This window comes from Microcaecilia unicolor, chromosome 5 (assembly GCF_901765095.1).
Source record: "Microcaecilia unicolor chromosome 5, aMicUni1.1, whole genome shotgun sequence".
NCBI classification, from domain to species: Eukaryota; Metazoa; Chordata; class Amphibia; order Gymnophiona; family Siphonopidae; genus Microcaecilia; species Microcaecilia unicolor.
This window is the reverse complement of record NC_044035.1, coordinates 356,713,923-356,734,601: the sequence shown is the minus strand read 5'-3', so window position 1 is coordinate 356,734,601 and position 20,679 is coordinate 356,713,923. Positions and strand designations below refer to the sequence as shown.

Sequence of the window (20,679 nt, the reverse complement as noted above, 5' to 3'; positions counted from 1 at the left end):
ACCTGGATTGGCCGCTGTCGTGGACAAGATGCTGGGCTCGATGGACCCTTGGTCTTTTCCCAGTATGGCATTACTTATGTACTTATGTACTTATATTTTTTCTCTACTAGATTGTAAGCTCTTTGAGCAGGGACTGTCTGTCTTCTATGTTTGTGCAGCGCTGTGTATGCTTTGTAGCGCTATAGAAATGCTAAATAGTAGTAGTAGAGGAGGGGGTGTAATGCTGCAATGCATTATTTACAAAAAAAAAGAGGAGGCACATTCTGGATTTAAGGGGCAGAGTGAGGGCTGACGCCATATGGAAGGGAAGATATGGCAGGCACAGGATGGAAAGGAGAGAGAGGGCATACAGTGGGTGGAAGGGGGGGGGGGGGGAGAGCGCAGACGGTGGATGAAAGGGAGAGATTGAAGAGAAAATGAGGAAAGCAGAAATCAGAGACAACAAAGAATTTTTTTTCCCTGTAGGATAATGTAATATTGTAGCTGTGTTAATAAACATTTTTAAACAGAAAGTGGAAGTAAGGTGCTCTTTGTATTGGACTAATTTTAATACATTTTCACTAACTTTCAGAGACCAAAACTCCCTTCCTCAGTTCAGGACAGGATACCGTAACAGCACTATACTGTGTACTGACCTAAGGAAGGAGATTTTGACCTCTGAAAGCTAATTGAAAAATATATTAGTCCAGTAAAATGGTTTTATCTTATTTTCCATTTTATTTTTAAATTTTATTTCTATTTGTTAACTTGTAAAGTGGTGATTGGTATTTTAGTTTTTTCAAATTTACGTCTTTATATTTTGTGCAGTACTAGGGAATATGCATTACTTTCTGTGGTGTTGCATTGTATGCAGAGTTTGGTTTCTTGAGGGTTTAATTTTTGTCTACACATTTCTATTTTTAGTTTGTGGTTACATATTATATAATGGGTGATGTATCTGTTTTCTGTGTGTGTGAAAAAGACATGTAGTTTGTTGTCATTGGCTGTGCAGGATTGATCTGTGTTCACTATTTAAAGATGCTTGCTTTTCTTAGGTACACCCTGTGTGATTTGTGGATTATTGCTAAAAATAATTTTTTCATATAGAGGGAGGGGGCTGTTAAAAGAAATGATCGTTCCTGGGTGTCAAATATGCTAGGTACACCACTGCATTTGAACCCAGCATCCTGTTTCCAACCATGGCCAGTTTGTGTCACAAGAACCCAGTGTGGGGACTAATCAAAATTACCTGGCCCCAGGTAGAGAGCGAGCAATGATGGAAGGTAAAAGGATGACAGAAGGTAGAAATTTAGCACTTTGGAATGGATAGGTTACAAGCTCCCTCTTACAGATCTGTATTCTTAGTCCAAGATAACACTTAAAGAATAGGCCACATGGCTCAGGTATTATAAGAAAAATAGAAAATCTGGTTTATTAGAAATATTGGCAGCAGTAAGCTTATTACCTTGTAGCAGTAAAACGGAGACAATCTACTTATGCAGAACTACCCAAAATTGATGGTAATATACTGAGTTTTAAGTACCTGTCAGGGTGGAGTTAAGATAACACACACTTGCACCTAGTCCTGAATTATTAGGACTCCTAATACCCTAGACACTGTAAAACAAAAGAGAGAAGTGCAACCTGACCAATAGAAAAGGCGTCCCCACACTCAGAACTTTGGAACTGAAGCCAGTCAGGGAGTTGATGAAGGAAGAAGATAGCAAAGCTGGGATGGCAGACACTTTCTTTCTCCAGATGGTCAGTCATCAGCAGGTGGTCCCAGCTGGTCGGCAGGTAAGCTCTCCCTAGCAGGGCAAGAGCATGGTGATGTCACAGATTGAGTCTTCATCATGTGGCTGGCTTGGGCCAGCTGATATCAGCTCTTGTGTAAACTGCCCAGGATAACAGCCAGCTAGCTATTATGCTTATGGAAGTGGTTCTTGTACCCTTTCCTCTTGTTGGGTGCCATGCTGACTACAATAAAAGTCTGTTTTCCAGTGTTGTGTCTGGGGGACCAAACAACTGATTTCTTCTGACCATGAAGTCCCCCAGCACTGTAAACAGAGTTGTTATTGAAATCTACTTTGCCTTGCTCAGGCCTTGATGTGTCAGCAATGTGCCTGAGGTCTGCAAACAAACCTCTGCATAGGAGCTGACACTGGCCTAAGTCTGTTATAAGAAAGTCAGGTTCATAATGCTACATAGTGCTATATACAGGGCCTGTTTTGTCCCTACACCCGACAGATCTCAAAAAGTAGATCTGCTTCTTATATATATATATATATATATTTTTTTTTTTTTTTGGGGGGGGGGGGTTACATTAATCCTGGGGGGTAGGTAGGTCAATGGCTGACAAGTTAGTAGGTAGGCAAGTAAATCAGTGGTTGACAAGCTAGTAGGCGGGTTGGGGCATGCTGGAGCCAGTGGACAAGAACGAGCAGGGAGATTCTGGAGAGCAGATAAGACAAGGGCTGACAAGTTAGCAGGCAGGCGAGTAAGTCAATGGCTGACAAGCTAGCAGGCAGGCGAGTAAGTCAATGGCTGACAAGCTAGCAGGCAGGCTGGAACAAGCTGGTGCAGATGAGCAGGGAGAAGCTGGAGCAAGCAGGCTGGAGCAGATGGACTGGAACAGGCAGGGAGAAGCTGGTTCAGGTGGATCGGAGCACGCTGGAGCAGATGTACTGGAGCGGGCAGGCTGGAGCAGGTGTATTGGAATAAGCAGGGAGAAGCTGGTTATCTTTAAGTCCTTACTCAAAACCCATCTCTTCTCCCTTGCTTTTGGCGCCTAACCACCTTCCCCATTCATGATACACTGACTACATAGTTTGTTACCTTTAGATTGTAAGCTCTCTTGAGCAGGGACTGTCCTTCCCCATGTTTTAACTTGTACAGCGCTGCGTAACCCTAGTAGCGCTATAGAAATGCTAAGTAGTAGTAGTACATTTCTTTCTGGAATTTGTCTAAACCTCTTTCAAACCCTACTTATTTATTTGTGGCATTTATACCCCGCTCTTTCCCGCTCGATAGCAGGTTCAGTGCGGCTTACAAAGTGTGGTACAGCGTATCACGGAGGTAATACAGGTTTGGGAATAATGTATCAACGAAATGACATAATTACATAAAGTAGGTTCAGTGCGGCTTACAAAGTATGGAACAAAGTGTCGTAGAGATGACATAATTACATAGAGTATCGCATGAATGATACAAAGTATGGAACAAAGTGTCGTAGAGATGACATAATTACATAGACTAAGACAATAGTAAGAGATGTGGGGAAGGGGTTGGAGTGTGGGTAATACTAGTAGTGTGGAATTATGTTTGAGAATTAGGCCGGGTCATTTGGGTAGGCTTGTTTGAAGAGGTAAGTCTTCAGCAGTTTTCAGAAGGGTAGGTGTTCAGTGGTTTTTCGGATGTGTCGAGGTATGGCGTTCCAGAGTTGGCTGCCTATGACAGAGAAGTTGGATGTGTAGTAGGTTTTGTATTTGAGGCCTTTGCAGTTGGGAAGATGAAGATTGAGATATGTTCTAGATGTTCTGGTCCAGTTCCTGGTTGGGCATGTAGCTTGGAGATTCGCCATTGAGGATCTTGTGGATCATTGTATGGGCTTTGAGTGGAGGAGTGGTCTAGTGGTTAGAGTGGTGGACTTTGGTCCTGGGGAACTGGGTTCGATTCCCACTGCAGGCACAGGCAGCTCCTTGTTACTCTGGGCAAGTCACTTAACCCTCCATTGCCCCAGGTACAAATAAGTACCTAAGCCGCATTGAGCCTGCCATGAGTGGGAAAGCGCGGGGTACAAATAAAAAAATAAAAAAAAAAGAATATATACGTTCCGTAATTGGGAGTCAGTGACGTTTCTTACGAAGTGGTGTTGCGCTTTTGAATCGTGGTTTGCCAAAAATGAGTCTAGCTACTGTGTTCTGTGCAGTTTGGAGTTCTTTTCTTGATTTGGGCTTGGCATCCGATGAAGATGCTGTTGCAATAGTCTGCATGGGTGAGCACTGTGGATTGTACTAGATTGCGGAAAGTTTTCTGTGGGAGGTATGGTTTCACTCTTTTCAGTACCCACATCATGTTGAACATCTTCTTTGTCGTGGCTTTTGCATGAGTTTCTAAAGTAAGGTGTTTGTCTAATGTTACTCCTAGGATTTTTAGATTGTCAGATATTGGGATTGTAACGTCGGGGGTGATCAGTGTGGTTGGGAGCTGGGAGACGTGTTGTGATGAAAGGATTAGGCATTGAGTTTTTTCTTTATTCAGTTCCATCTTGAAAGCGTTGGCCCAAGATGTTAGTGTTCATGGCAGTGATTATTTTCTTCGAGATTTCTGTAAGAGTGGATTTGAAAGGGATAAATATTGTGACGTCATCCGCGTAGATGAAGGGATTTAGGCCATATTTGGATAGGGATTTGGCCAGAGGAATCATCATGAGGTTGAAGAGGATCCGGGGATAGGGGTGAGCCTTGGGGGACTCCGCATTTTGAGAACCATGCGGGCGATATTGATGAGGTTGATTTGACCTGATAAGATCTGGTGGTGATAAAGCTTTTTATCCAGTTAATGATGTTTCCACCGATCCCTAGTTTGTCCAGTAATTTTGTAAGGATGTCATGGTCTACCATGTCAAATGCACTGGACAGGTCGAACTGCAGAAGAAGTATTTTGTTGCCGATTGAAATTTCATGTTTGAACTTGGATACCAGGGTGAGTAGTACTATCCCACATACTTGGTTAGTTGCCTTGTTCATACCTTCCAGCAATAGCTTTTACAGTTTATTTATTTATTTGCTGCATTTGTATCCCACATTTTCCCACACATTTGCAGGCTCAATGTGGCTTACATTATTCCGCAATGGCAATAACCATTAACGGAATGATAAGTAAAGAGAAGAATAACAATTAAGGTATATAAGAATATCAAGCAAATTAGATGTTAAAGATAAAATATCAAGTGAATTAGAAGTAAATAAATAAATTATGTGCTATATGAAGAAGAACTTTCAACAATTTGTTTTCAGTCTGCCAGTTTCTTGTTCTAGTGTTGTTTAAAAGGTTAAACAATCAGCTCCTTTTTAACTGTTCCACTCCACATTGGATTTTATAGCCCTCTATCATGTTCCTTCTGTTTTCTTTTCTCCAAGTTAAAAAGCTGTAACCTATTTAGTCTCTCTTCATAAGGGAAGCGTTCCATTCCCTTTACATTTTTGTTGTGCTTCTCTGAACTTTTTCTAGTTCTAATATATCCTTATGTGATGAAGTGACAAAACTACATACAGTACTCAATGTGTGTTAGTGCCAATAAACCTTCATTTTTATTTATTTTATAAATATAGGCTGCACATCCAGTAAAACCTTACCTGAGTGACTAACAAAATATACATAAACGAAATGTTGACAAGCTTCTAAAGCAAAACAAATAAGATGAGCTACAGACATATGAAACTGATTCTTCACTCCCTCCTACACATCAACCTGTAAGCACTGGAAACGTGTATATCTTTAGCCTCTTCTGGATTTGGAGATCTGTTTCTCTAGGCTGGCAAATCATTCCAGATTCTAGAGGCTACAATTGAAAAAGTGATTGTTCATATCACGGACAACTGCTGTCTAGCCATATTTCTGGGGTAAGGGAGTGGCATGGATACTTTACCCACCCATAACAATGTTTTCCTAATATTAAACGCCAAGATATTTTCAGCATTCCAAAGTGAGATGTGCTGAAGACAATCCAGTTTCTTTTAAATTTCCCCTGTGTTGTTCTCCACCAAAATCAGCTGAATATAACAGTTTTCATCCAATAACATGCTCCCAGATTTCAAAGCAAATCTGCCAAACAGTATTAGCTTAACTCTGCTAATACTGAGGACCTCTCTAGGGTTCCAGGCTTGACACCAAGTTGATGGACCTCTCTTGCATTATTCTCTTGGACATAAAAATTGAAACCAAAATTGTACTGTCCCTGAAAGGACAAATAAAAAAAGAAAGCTAAATGGTTTGCCTTATAATGTGGTCATGATCAGTTCTGTCAAACGTGGCCAATACATTGAGTGAATATCTCTCGATGAAGGATATCTAATGTGGAAATTAACAAATGTTCATATCTGCAGCAAAATCCACATTGAAGTTCTTCTTGTTTGTTGTTAATTGTTGAGTCTACGATGTCCTCATCCACAGGGGTGGGAGGTGGGAAGTTTGTGTATGTGTTGTGTTTTATTTCTATTTTATATTGACCTTATTTAGAACAAGATGGAAGAATTCTCATCCTATTTCAGACTGTTGGAGTAATTGGACATTATATTCTGCTTCTGTCTTATACTGGTTGTTATTACTGGTTGTCAGTGTCTGAATTCTCAATAAAATTCTTCTATAAATTAAAAATAAAATCTACATTGAAATGAGTCAAGAAGCATATCAACTGGAGAAAATGGGGATATGTGAAGTGCCTTACAAAGAGATTCACCCAAGCTAGTGTACAGCAAGTAGGGTTTAACATAACATTTACAATTTGTTAACAGCATAGCATTAGTAAAATGACCAAATGTAAGCATGTATACAATCAAGAAGGTAAACTTGAAGATGGCAAATTTGAAACCCAGTAATAGGACTAACATGATACAGTATCAGAAGTATACACATTTAACAACATTGTAGAGGAATCATATAGCAGAAGTATGATAAATGTCAGTACAATACAAATGATACCATAATAGCATGGAAGAACATCCAAATTACATATTATATGATGTCAGCACAATACAAATAAAACCCTGTAATAGCACTCCATAAAACATTCAAATATGTAAATGTTATGTTAATGCTGTTCATAGAATACAATGAACTTGTACTCCTACCCTAGCTGAGATATTTAATCATGTCTCTGACCCCATGTTCAATTTCTTTAAATTAGTCCCCTTATTTTCTAATTCCTCTTACTCTCACATCTATCTGTATGTTCCATCTTTACTTATACCCTACGCTGTCTATTAAAATATTTTATTACGTATTATGTTGACATTGTAAATAGTATACTGTGTCATACTTTATATTGAATATTTTTATTTCTTTAATTATCTATTGCTTATGTTTGCTTTATTTCTTGTTGTACATCGCCTTGAGTGAATACCTTCAAAAAGGCGATAAATCCTAATAAATTAAACATCTTACTATACAGCCAAGGGGCCAAGTACAGTTGAGATACATAGACGGGGACAAGAATGGGTAGCACAAATTCAACTGGGTTAAATAGATGAATGGCTAAATTGAAAGCAAACTATATGTACATTTGAATAAGAAATAAGAACTAGTCTATGTTACAGGGTGTGTAGCAAGCTAGTTCAGGTGCAGAGTGAGTGGATAGTTGGTCACCATAAGTATTAAAATGCTTGGAATAAAAGCCAGGCTTTCACCTGCTTCCTGAAATATAGTAGTAGTCTTAAGTTAGAGCCTCTCTGGAAGTAAGTTCTAGAGGGTGGGGGATAATCCTGAGAAGGCTTGCTGGCGGGGTATCATCATTGTGTAATTTCTTTTGACAAAGGTATAGATAGTGATACTCCTTGAGAGTACCTTAGAGGTCTCAAAGGCGCATAGTGGGTTGTCTTGAATTTTTTTAGTACTCTGGTCTGTTTTGTCTGAGGACCTTGAAAATCAGAGTTTTAAATTTATCCCTGTAAGGTACTGGTAGCTAGTGTAGTTTTTAGGAAGGATGTGATCTGATTTGATCATGCTACTTTGCAGCCTTTTATCAGTCATACTACAGCATTCTGAATTAGTTGAAACTGGTACAAACTCTTTGACTTAACCAGTGTAATGGGCATTACAGTGGTCCAGTCATGACATTATCATGGCATGGACCACTGAGGGTTAGGCTTGTCTTTTCAATAGATGCAGTAGTATGCCAAGAATTTTGACCTTTCTGGATAGTAATGCATATGCGCACTTTGACATCAGAACATTCACTTATATACAAGAAATGTGTCTGGATGAGTTCATTTCTTTCAGCCACTACACACTTTGGGGGTGTCAAGTTTTATTTATTTTTTTTATTTGTGGCATTTATACCCCGCTCTTTCCCGCTCAATAGCAGGTTCAGTGCGGCTTACATGTATGGTACAAAGTATAACAGAGATAATACAAAGTATGGGACAGAGTTCTGATGTTGCACAGCTTGCCCCTCCTCATCACTGTCTGTGTCTGGCAACATTGGTCCCTCTGGGTCTGGCATCCTACAAGTACTTTAGCTGGGGTGTAGAGCTGCCCCCCTCCCCCCAATACACACACACACACAGTTGCCTGACCAGTCCAAGAACCTGAATCATGACTTCAAGATGCCAGGTGTCCTTTTTATGACAGTCCTGGTTTTCCTGTATGTCGTCTTGTACCTCTCTTCAAGTGCCTGCTGGGGTTTGACAGTGGAGGTGAGCAATCAGTTCTGTAGGCGATAGCTTGTCTTCTGCAGGGAATGTGGATTGATGTGTCACAGAATTGGTGGTCCCTGAGGTTTACAGGACAGGTTGCAGCCCATGGTGAGATTCACTTGTGGGGGAGAGAAGTATCTGGTTAGTGATTGTAAGGGTGTTGGTGGGATGCTTAGCTTACCTAGCAGCTGATTTAGGCATCATGACTGGATCTAGAGTGGTATGCAGACACATCAGTTATGATATTTGAGACATTGCAGATCCGCCTGCATGTTTAGCAAATGGTAAGATTTTGGTTTCCTATAGATTGCCTCTTTCCCTTCAGGTGATCATATGGCTATGTGGGTTTAGTCTATTACTCCAAGCACAGAGAGAAAACATGCCAGTTGATAGAAGTCTGTCAATGTGACCAAATTAGATATCTGTCAATAACTGGCCATTGAATTCTTGTTCTTCACTCTTCATTTCAGTATCGGAAGGACAACAGCTCTTTTTAAAATGGGAGGATAAGCTCCTGTTTGTAAAGAAGTATTCACCATTTATGCTAGACGTGGCACTATTTTGTCTAACACTCCATGCAATGTGGTCAGTGAGCAGTAGTCCAGAACAGATCCACCCAATTTCAATCCTTACATCCCCTGCAACACCTCTTCTTCAGAAATTTGATACATTTAGAATTAATCAACATTGAACTCCTAATTTGGTTACCAGAAATACAAAAAAACTCAAGACAAGGAACACGGGGAGGAATACCGGAGGAAACTGAAAGAAGCCAAGAGAGAGGTACGTCTGGCGAAAGCGGAAGAACAAATTGCTAGAAAGGTAAGGAGGGGTGACAAAAATTTCTTCAGGTATATTAGTGAAAGGAGAATGACTAAAAAGGGAATTGTGAGACTAAAAGATACTGCAAACTGCTATGTAGATAATGATGAAGAAAAGGCAAATTTGCTAAATAGATACTTTTGTTCTGTTTTTACTGAAGAAAATCCGGGAGAAGGACCACGATGGACTGGCAAAAGTTCATTTGAGAATGGAGTGGATATAGCACCGTTCACGGAAGAGAGTGTGTATCAACAGCTAGAAAAACTAAAGGTGGACAAAGCCATGGGACCGGATGGGATCCATCCCAGGATATTGAGGGAGCTCAGAGAGGTTCTGGCGGGTCCTCTTAAAGATTTGTTTAATAAATCCTTAGAAATGGGAGAGGTTCCGAGGGATTGGAGAACGGCAGAGGTGGTCCCTCTTCACAAAAGTGGTGATAGGGAAGAAGCTGGAAACTACAAGCCGGTAAGCCTCACTTCGATTATTGGAAAAGTAATGGAAGCGATGCTGAAGGAAAGGATAGTGAATTTCCTGGAAGAAAATGAGTTGCAAGATCTGAGACAACATGGTTTTACCAAAGGGAAATCGTGCCAAATGAATCTCATTGAATTCTTTGATTGGGTGACCGGAGAATTGAACCGTGGACGTGCTATAGACATAATCTACTTAGATTTCAGCAAGGCTTTTGACTCGGTTCCCCACAGGAGGCTTTTAAATAAACTGGATGGGCTGAAGATAGGACCCAAAGTGGTGAGCTGGATTAGGAACTGGTTGACGGACAGGCGCCAGAGGGTGGTGGTGAATGGAGTTCGTTCGGAGGAGGGAAAGGTGAGTAGTGGAGTGCCTCAGGGATTGGTACTGGGGCCGATTCTGTTCAGTATATTTGTGAGTGACATTGCCGAAGGGTTAGAAGGTAAAGTTTGCCTATTTGCGGATGATACTAAGATTTGTAACACAGTGGACACCCCGGAGAGAGTGGAAAACATGAAAAAGGATCTGAAAAAGCTAGAAGAATGGTCTAAGGTTTGGCAATTAAAATTCAATGCGAAGAAATGCAAAGTGATGCACTTAGGGAGTAGAAATCCACGGGAGACGTATGTGTTAGGCGGTGAGAGTCTGCTAGGTACGGGCGGAGAGAGGGATCTTGGAGTCATAGTATCTGAGGATCTGAAGGCGATGAAACAGTGTGAAAAGGCGGTGGCCGTAGCTAGAAAGTTACTAGGCTGTATAGAGAGAGGTGTGACCAGCAGAAGAAAAGAGGTGTTGATGCCCCTGTACAAGTCGTTGGTGAGGCCCCACCTGGAGTATTGTGTTCAGTTTTGGAGGCCGTATCTTGCTAAGGATGTAAAAAGAATTGAAGCGGTGCAAAGAAATGCTACGAGGATGGTATGGGATTTGCGTTACAAGACGTATGAGGAGAGACTTGCGGACCTGAACATGTATACCCTGGAGGAAAGAAGAAACAGGGGTGATATGATACAGATGTTCAAATATTTGAAAGGTATTAATCCGCAAACAAACCTTTTCCGGAGATGGGAAGGCGGTAGAACAAGAGGGCATGAAATGAGATTGAAGGGGGGCAGACTCAAGAAGAAGTATTTTTTCACTGAGAGGGTGGTGGATGCTTGGAATGCCCTCCCGCGGGAGGTGGTGGAGATGAAAACGGTAACGGAATTCAAACATGCGTGGGATAAACATAAAGGAATCCTGTGCAGAAGGAAGGGATCCTCAGGAGCTTAGCCTAGAATGGGTGGCAGAGCTGGTGGTTGGGAGGCGGGACTAGTGCTGGGCAGACTTATACGGTCTGTGCCAGAGCCGGTGGTGGGAGGCGGGGATAGTGCTGGCCAGACTTATACTGTCTGTGCACTGAAGAGGACAGTACAAATAAAAAAGTAGCACATATGAATTTATCTTCTTGGGCAGACTGGATGGATCGTGCAGGTCTTTTTCTGCCATCATCTACTATGTTTACTATGTTTAATTTGGTTACTTTAATCATAGTGTTATTATTTAACGCTATACTTTATCCCACATTTTGCATGTCTGATATGTATTAATCATTTCTTTACTACCAATTTTCTTGATATCTTATGTACCTTAATTGAAACAATACTCTGTTCTTCTCATCCCGTTGTCATTACGGCATAATGTAAGCCACATTGAGCCTGCAAAGAGGTGGGAAAATGTGGGATACAAATGCAGCAAAATAAATAAATTTGGACCCATTTTCCCAGCAGGCGCTGATTCAACAACATGGACTATCACACTCCCTTGAACAGCATTTCATATTTCTATAACCTGCTACACACCTTCATGTTTAAAGCAGGCATGATAGTTCTTTCATGACCCAAAATAATTTGTGAGGTGAATTTAGAGCTGAGTGAACATGACCTGGTTAAAAAATCCTATTTTGCAAACTGTTCTATTACATGGTATCGATTTAGTAATCATGTATACGTTTGATTATTACCCAGATCACAACTGTGATGCCATTGGCACTCTGCTTGCCTAAGATCTTGATTAAGTTCCAGAGCAGGATAAAACAGTGAGGCAAAAACCACAATGAAGCTGAGTCTAATGCAGAGGCACTTTCGCTGGTTGTACACACTATATTCTAAAGAAGCTCCAGACAGTTCAAAACACCGCAGCCAGACTGTTCTTTGGTAAATCTAAGATCTTCTCTTGGGTGGTAACTCCTAACTTGGAACCCAGCATTTTGTACCTATAGTTGAGGTTATTTTTCCTATGAGCACCATTTTCCATGTCCACATTAAATTTTAAGGCAAATATTTTTGTATTGCAATTCAAGCTCTTAATAATCATACTAAAGTTACAATTGCAAATACAGCAAAATAGAGAAAAAAACGAATCAAGTTTCCCTTCCCCCCATAACTCCTACCTTCTTTTCTCCCCTGTCCATGTTAAATGTTATCTGCCATTTAGATGTGCAGTCTCTTAGTCTCCTTTGCTGTTACAATGACTGACTATTTTTGTCATTTACAAATTTGATCATCTCACTCATTGCTTTTTCTCCAGATCATTTATGAATATGTTAAACAGCACTGGTCCCAGTACAGACCTTTTGGGGCACACCACCTTTGTCCAGTTAGTCCTACTGTATCGACCAGCTTACCTTTATGTACATTCGTTTACACTTTCAAAAAAATCTAATAAATGATGTGTCAAGATTTCCCTTTTTAAATTTTTTTTTTATCTGTGCAGTTTCAAAATAATACATCAAGCAAAGAAACACTTGTATAGAAATGGAGCTCAGGTAGCTAAATATAAACTAGGTAACTAATATACGTAGAAAAATATAATCCTCAATTTTCTCTATAGTCCACCAGATTAAGAGACTTCTGAAGTTTCAAAAGGAGAATAAGTAAGGAAAATCTAAATTAAAAAAAAAAGTACAAAGCATCAATTCAAGCTAACATTCTGTCTAAAATAAAAGAATATTTTAAGTTGCTGAACCGAGCTATCACCAAACACTTCCCCTCGCCCCAACTTCTTAGTGGCCACAAAGGCTGAAAATTGGGAGGGAACAGGGATATTTAAGAAAAAAAACAACCCTCTGAATTGAAGAACCCCTGGGCATAGCAACAGAAACTGCTTCTATTTCTTTTGCATTTTCTCTGAAAACATCACCTCTTCTCCCACATCTTCACTGGTTACCTATTGAGTTTAGGATCAAGTTCAAAATTCATACACTAACCCATAAGGTTTTTCACAGTGGTTCTCCTGCTTATCTATCATGTCCTATTCTATTCTTATTGTATCTGTTATGAATCATTTACCTATTTCTCCCAATTCATTTGATGTTTATTATCATATCTAATCTATGCGATATTTTCATGTTCCTTGATTGTAACACCTTTTGTATTTATCATTCCGTTAATGGTGATCACCATTGCGGCATAATGTAATGCCACATTGAGCCTGCAAATAGGTGGGAAAATGTGGGATACAAATGCAGCAAATAAATAAATCTTTCTTCTTTGGTGATCCCTTATACACCTTCTTGTATTCTACGTTCTTTAAATGACAATAGACTGTTTCTCCCCCACCCATCTAAAGTGAGATGGAAACCTACTAGATCAAGTGCATTTTATTTCTTGTTCCCAGCACTTTGGAATTCCCTACCACAGCAGCTTCGTCTTGAAATATCTTACAATTCTTTCCATGCTCTTTTGAAAACTCACCTTTTTCAACAGGCTTTTTTTTTTTTGTATGTTTTGGTTGATTTTGCGACGAGAGACCAGGAATGCTGGATGATTTCATTGATGGTAATTTATGTATTCTAATTTATATGTAATTATATGTATTCTCTCTTTTGTCTTGTGTGAGTGATCAGTAGTTCTTTCCTGTCATAAATTAGTGTTCCTTTCTGTTTTTATTTAATTGAATTTTGTTTTTAGTGTAAAGTGCTTTAATTTGTTTGCAACATAGTGATATAGCAAATTTAATAAATAAATGATCAAGAAAAAAATCCATATTTTTCTAATATAAAATAGTTTTTACAATGTTGAAAGTAAGTTCTTATGTTTAATAATTTTTTTATTGATGACTTATCCAAGAACCGAAAAAACAAGGAACACTTAACAGTCAACAGTAGCGGACAATTACACACATAGCCAAAAATTCATCAGAAAACACTCTACAAAGGAAGAGTCATCAACTTTTGCATTTTATCCCCCCCCCCCCCCCCCCCCCCCCATCCCTCCCCAGCCTTTCTTAATTGTCATGAAAATAAAGGCCAAAGCTGTAAACATGTGTTGTGCACAATAGTAAAGCAGGCAACATTCAAAATTATAATACACCCTATATAATATCCCACTCAGTTTAAAAGCGTACAATCGAGGAAAGAGAGAGTTCTGACTCTTAACGTCTCTCCCCTTCCTTTAAAGTAAGTTCTTAATAGCAAGGTCCTATCAGTAGATAAAACTAAGAAACCATTAATGTAGAGTCCTACATAGTCTCCAAAAAAATAATCTGTTAGATTCCCCCAAATCCAGGGATTGTTCTGCTGTATCTTGCAACTGAAAATGACAAGTAATAAACTTTAGAGCAATACAGCAAATTAGACTCTGAAATCGCCATCAAATATTTATGAAACATATCTCGAGGGGAAATAGAGTGAGGAAAAATCAAAATACGCAGATTCCCTGCTTTAGTCATTTTCTATAAGATCTTGATTTTTCCTGTTAGTCAAGTCTTTAATCAGTGCAATTTGAACAAGTTTTGGAGCTTCTTTATCCTTCTGTGAATTGACCACTCAAGTAGTCAACTTTTCTAATTCAGTTGATTTCTTTTCAGCTGGAATTGTACTAAAGTTAGTTCTTGGAACAGCTCATTCACTTTGGCCAAGTCTGCTATGGCCTCCCAAAGTGCATCCAGGGTAACTACCGTGGGCTATGTGTGTTTGTTGAACTAACCCTTCTAGCCCAACAGTAGCGAAAAGAATTCCATTAGGATAGAAAAGAGAATGAGACCAAGTCAAAAGAAAACAGTGCAAAGTACCATCCACCTGCATATAATAATTGTAAACTGCTTTGATTGTAACACAGAAAGGCGGTATATCAAATCCCCAGTCCTTCCTTTTCAGGGTATTGCCATGGGGTCATTGATCTGGTCCTAGAATACAAGGTTTTTAAAGAAATATATTTAAATACTTTGCTTGATCACATCTTAATTTTTTCTGCTTTGCAGGGAGACGAAAATAAATCGGTCAGAGATCGTTTTAATGCTCGTCAGTTTATTTCATGGCTGCAAGATGTGGATGACAAGTATGACAGAATGAAGGTTAGAATAGTTTTACCTCTCTCACATCGTCCACCCACTCTTTTTTTTTTTTGGTGGTGGTGGTGGTTTTTTTTCTTTTCTTTTTTGCTGTCTAAATATTATGAAAGTAATAATATACATAGTCTGTATATCCCACATGTGCCTCTGTTCTGCCCAGGGCTAGTGTGAGATGTGATAGGGCCCAATACAGACATTTTGAGAATGTGCCCCAAAACCCTCTAGCAGGCTGTTCTGCCTTCAGTTTTCAGAAGGTTTGGAGCCTCTGATGTCATGGAAGGCTCAAGACAATTGAAGCGTTGAGTTCCAAAATCTGTTGATACTAAAATCCATCTTCCAGATAAATGCAAGTTTTTTATTTTCAAGAATCCAATATAAGAAAATCTTTTCACTGAGTATCATATACTTTATAAATGTCTTTTAGAGCAAATTTCACACATCTTATGGGTATCTATAAAGGCAATCTGTTTCCAGTATGAACTCATTTTTGGAAACAACGGGTTTTGGAACTCACCTCTTCAGTTGTCCTGGTTACACATCCATAACGTTGGCCATGCTTTTGCCCTCCAGCAGGACCCCTCTACACATACCTTAGTTAGTGCTTCTAAAAGTGTTTAGTAGCGTGAAGAGTCTTACTATTGCCGATTGAACTTCAAAGTTTGACTTCCTTGCTTGCTTTGTATTTTCTGCTGCAGACATGTCTTCTAATGCGACAGCAGCATGAAGCAGCTGCCCTGAATGCAGTGCAAAGGATGGAGTGGCAGCTGAAAATGCAGGAGCTTGACCCAACGGGACACAAAACATTTTGTGTGAGCGAGGTGCCATCCTTTTATGTGCCAATGGTGGACGTCAATGATGACTTTGTGCTTTTGCCGGCATGATACTTAGGGAAGAGGAGGTATTTGCAGCTGAATCTGGCAAGGGCAGGACCCCTTGGCTGAGGAATGTTCTGTTTTCACATTCATCCTTAATGCTTGAAGATGAATCCACTGGTTAAAGACGGGGAAGCATCTGTCAACATTCAAGAAACAGAGGAAAAACAATGAGAAACCGCACTTTGTTCAGAGTGCATCCAGGCCTTCCGGACTGGCCAGGCATGCAGGAGTCGGCGGTCGCTGTGTCAGGACAGGCCTGCATACAGCAGCCAGTGCGAGGCAAACAGGCATAAGGAACGGGATCATGGATACTGTCTGCATATATATATATATATATATATATTTTCATATGCTCACATATATGTATATATATAGACACACATACAGAGAGTGAGATGTGTGCGTGTCATGGTAACAGCAAACATGCCATTCACGTTCTTAGAAGAAACAGCAAGGCTTTTATGTTCCTTTTCCTTCCCAGGTCTTTGGGATTTTATGTTTCATCTGCAGACTCAGTACCTTGTGACAAAGGGATAGATTTAAAAGCAGATTTAGTCTTCTAGTTCCATCCTCATGGTCAATTGAATGTGGCCACTAAAGGCTAACAATGGACATGGAGACATTTGGGCACTGTTGATCAGCTGATTTTCTTTTTAACCCCAGAGATGGCCTCCAGTTCTGTTAAGTCCAGGTAATTTCGACACTGCCTTGCACCAAATAGCTGCAGAACAGTTTGAGGACAAACAAGTGGCCTGAAGCAAGAACCTGCAGGAGTATAAATCAATATGGATTATTATTTGTTTTAATCTTGGGCATTTGGTTTCTCTTTCTGAGGACGTAACTTGAAACACTACAGAGCCAATAATCATAGATAAAGAAAAAAAAATTAGCCGTAAATGCTGTACAGTTTTTCTATACATTAACCAATGTACTTTTGCTGCCCTCTAGATAATTTATTTTGCCAGACATTACTGCACAGTTGTAAATAACTTATGTATGGTAACATCAACCTCGGTTCTGTGTAAAGGAATAAATAAATTAATATGACCTTTATAATGTATATTTCACCTTAGGCAGGACAATGTCTTTTCCCAGAAGGGTGGGATGAGGGAGGGAATCCAAAGGGCCAAACCTTGTGCATTGTTCAGTATTTAATAAAAGCAGGTCTCCTCAGATCTGGGAAGAAATCGCAGGTTAGTCACCAAATTGGACCTTAAGCTAGACATTTCCCACAATATTCCCTAGCTTCCAATCCTCCATGGGTTTCCGTATAGTAGTGAAAGCTGTCACTCAGGCACCAAACCCCCAAGAAGTAGTGTTTGGGGGTTCATCGACCTTCCTGCAGTGAAACTTGAGGTAATGTGTACTTGTGGGACTGCTAGGGGGGTGAACAAGTTTGGAAAGGTGTACGGCCTTCTTTTTGTAGTACACAGACTTTCAAAATAGGTTCTTTATGACAAATGGATGGACATTTGTCCTATGATGCATTCTTTCACTTTCACAGCCAATGTGGAATAAAAGCCAGAGACACAGGAAAGAATGTGGTAGCAGCTCTGCCCTGGTAAACTCTCAAAGAAGGGTAGCACTGGCACAAGGTAGTGACTGGTGTGCTAATGTCATGCCTGGCAGTTCCGTTTGTTAAACGCATCTATTAAAAAAAAAAAAGGTTTAGTAGCAATCTTTTGAATGATTTGGTGGTAACATTGACTTGACTGAGTGGAGTAGATGACTGGTGTCACAGAATTCTAATATTCCCTCACTCTTCATCTTTCTTTATAAAAATATAAGAAGAAATATTTTTGTTCATGATAGCAAGAATGACCTGTGGAAGCCAAATGCAGGTGGTTAATTCCCTGGCTTTGTTGAGTTGTTCCTTAGGGCAATCATTCCTGGACAAACTTCAGAAGTGAACTAAGGAGGATTATGACTGAAGGTAAACAGCTGGCTGATTGTAGGCAGGCAGAGGACAAAATGAAGAGTGGAAACATACTCTGCAGCTCCCCTGGACTCGGCTTTGCGGTGTGCGTGTGTGTATGTGTAGCCATAATAACCAGAGTCCACTGAGAAACCAGCTTATGAGTTTCAGTGCAGCCACTGCTGACTTTTTGCAGTCTACTTTGCCTGCAGTTACACCACACATTTTAAAACACCAAACAGTATTTATGTATTGAGTAGTATTGTTAATAGTAAAGAAAGGCATTCATCAGTTAATTTTACATTCTGGGAGTAGGACTAGCTGTCTCCTAAGAGTACCAGACATCCTTTCTTCAGATGTTTCAGGTTACTGATTGATACCCTGTTGTGTAGCAGGAAAGTTAGCTCTGAACAGAAACACTCTCCTTCAGATGTATTAGGGAGTGCTATTTGGATTATATGTAGATGTGATTACATGATCAGTTAAAAACCTTGTGTGCCTTTGGTGGTCACCTGCAAGGATTCTTCCTGATGAGAACTGTCAGGCCCTGTTTTTCCCCTCGTGGGAATATTGTATTACTGCAGGGCATGCAAAGCTCCCAGTCTTTGACTTATTAGTGCCTTGATGTATAGATTCATGCAGCAGCAACTCAGACTTAAAAACAGGAATTCTTTCTTGGAAGAGTTCTCTTAATGTCCAGCTTAGAAAATATTCAGCATGCCTCACTGGTGATGCTTGCTGGTGAGTTGCTTTTCTGGTATTCCAAATCAAGATTTAGGTTTTCAGTGTTGCAGAGAACAGGAGGCTTGCAATTTACACTAAAATACTCTGCTTTAGCACTGTGGCAGTGACTCACATTGTGTTGCAGAAATATTGTATTTTGATTGAGCTGGAATACAGCAAGGTTTTAGCCAATCATTTGTATCGTCCTTATAGTTCTGTGTTGTAATTGGCTGCAGTGTTACTGTCTGGTACAGTTCTTCTGCTTTTTGATTGGCTGACATTTTAGCAGTCTGATTCATAGCGTTTAATTTGGAGTAATCATTAATAGGGCTGTGCAGACCTTTAGTTTGCGCAAAAAAAAAAAAAAAAGAACCTGCTTTTCCTGTGGAGTCAGCATTTGAGTTTTGTTTATCACTTGAAGGTAGGCTAAGGAGAGGACTTAATATCTGTTTAAATGTTAGAAAAAGCAAGTTTGCCCCATCGTTTCTGGGACAGAATACTGAGACATAAAACATCTGTGTGTTTTCCTCCCTGCTATGTGGTGGTCTTCTAGCATTGTCTTGAGCTCTGATTATAGAAATGCTGTTCCTCAGGAGACAGTTTAGGGGAAATACTTGGTAACTACTTACATGACTGCATCTATTCAGAACATCGTTTTATGGACAGAGTCCCTCTGGGAATCTTGAGTTACCAGTCTAGGTTACAATTCTCCTCCTGTGGCAGTTGGATGGAGTTTTGTTCTTACTGGTTAGCTTTTGGATTTTTGTTGTCACATGTTGAGAATCCTTGGAATAACAGCCAGAATGATTTCAGAACTACATTCAGGCTACGAACTTTCACTTAGGTCCCCAGTGGCCATGACCTGTACATCTGATTTTCTGATGCCAGGACGGCCACAGATCTGTTTTACTTTCGGAGTACTTGCTGCGCTGTGATGCCTTGTCCTTCTGTTGCAAATGAAGAAATTCACGTGGCTAGATCAAGAATAAGTTGGATTGTACTAGGGAGTTTTATTTTAGGGTACCTTATCACTTGAGGTCTGGTAAATTCTGACATCACAGGGGCTAACTTTCTGCACAGGTTTCACCTAAAAGTGCAGCCTCAGGTTTCACACAGAGAAGTGGAGATGGGTGTTTTTCAATTTTTGTGCTTGAGGTGAAAGCGTGGCAGTTTATTCAAATTAAAATACAATATGGCAACAAGTAACACTTTCAAATTCTGCCTTTTTATTTCACTTTTTTGTTTAATTAACCACAAATTAACCTGTATTAGCATGGAGACCTTTTAATCAACAGCTTAAAGAAACAATATTGAAAGTAGCCTATTTATTATCTTTGACACCTGTGGTATGTGGATTGAAATCTCAATGTAAATTTCCCTTGTAATGTAAATAAATGTAAATATGGCACAGGTCAGAACTTCCCACTCTTCTATTTGTAATAGTCCACTTGCGTAGACTGTGGGGTAAGCCAGCGGCGAGATTGCGTTGTGAGTAATGTAACAATGTAATTGTTTTTTTTACACTTCTAGTCTGTGTACATATTGTTGGGCAGTGCCGCTGCAGAACTGTTATTTACCTGTACAGCTTCTGCAGAAAACCAGACACACAGAAAAAAAAATGTTATTTTCTACAAATTGCATGTACAGAGAAACACCAGCGAAGCTGTTGTCCCTCAGAGATAAAGTTTGTAAATAAATTTAAAAAAAAGGAAAAAAATGCTTTTTGGAATCTGTGGGTTTGGGAGAATCTTGAATTTGGATACTTTTCATCTTGGAAGGTTATACTCCTCTGAATCTTTAGGTTATAAAGAGGTCCAGCAAGAAAGTAACCAAGACCTACTGTAAATATGTTAAAGCCCTTTCAGATCAGTCCCAGGTTTCCCTGAGCTATCAAGCTAGCAGAGAGCAAATACATTCTCTGTGCTGGAGCAACCAAGACAATAAATGGAATGGAGGAGTGGCCTAGGGTCTTGATATCCAGAGGTGGGCTGGTTCAAATCCCACTTCTGCTCCTTGCAAGTCACTTAACCCTCCATTGCCTCAGCTACAAACTTAGATTGTGAGTCCTCCTGGGACAGGGAAATACCCAGTGTACCTGAATGTAACTCATCTTGAGCTACTACTGGAAAAACTGTGAGCAAAATCCAAATAA

At 39.9% G+C, this 20,679-nt stretch overlaps 1 protein-coding gene across 1 annotated transcript in view; it reads left to right on the top strand.

Annotated features, from left to right (window-relative positions):
* ANKRD11 (ankyrin repeat domain 11) overlaps positions 1 to 20,229 on the top strand; it is a 202,379-nt gene extending 182,150 nt beyond the window's left edge. Inside the window, exons 10-11 of the mRNA XM_030204606.1 lie at positions 14,925 to 15,017; positions 15,710 to 20,229. Of these exons, the coding sequence (XP_030060466.1) occupies positions 14,925 to 15,017; positions 15,710 to 15,895 (279 nt within the window). The 3' untranslated portion in view covers positions 15,896 to 20,229. The remainder of the gene's footprint in view (positions 1 to 14,924; positions 15,018 to 15,709) is intronic.
* Positions 20,230 to 20,679: the final 450 nt, after the last annotated feature.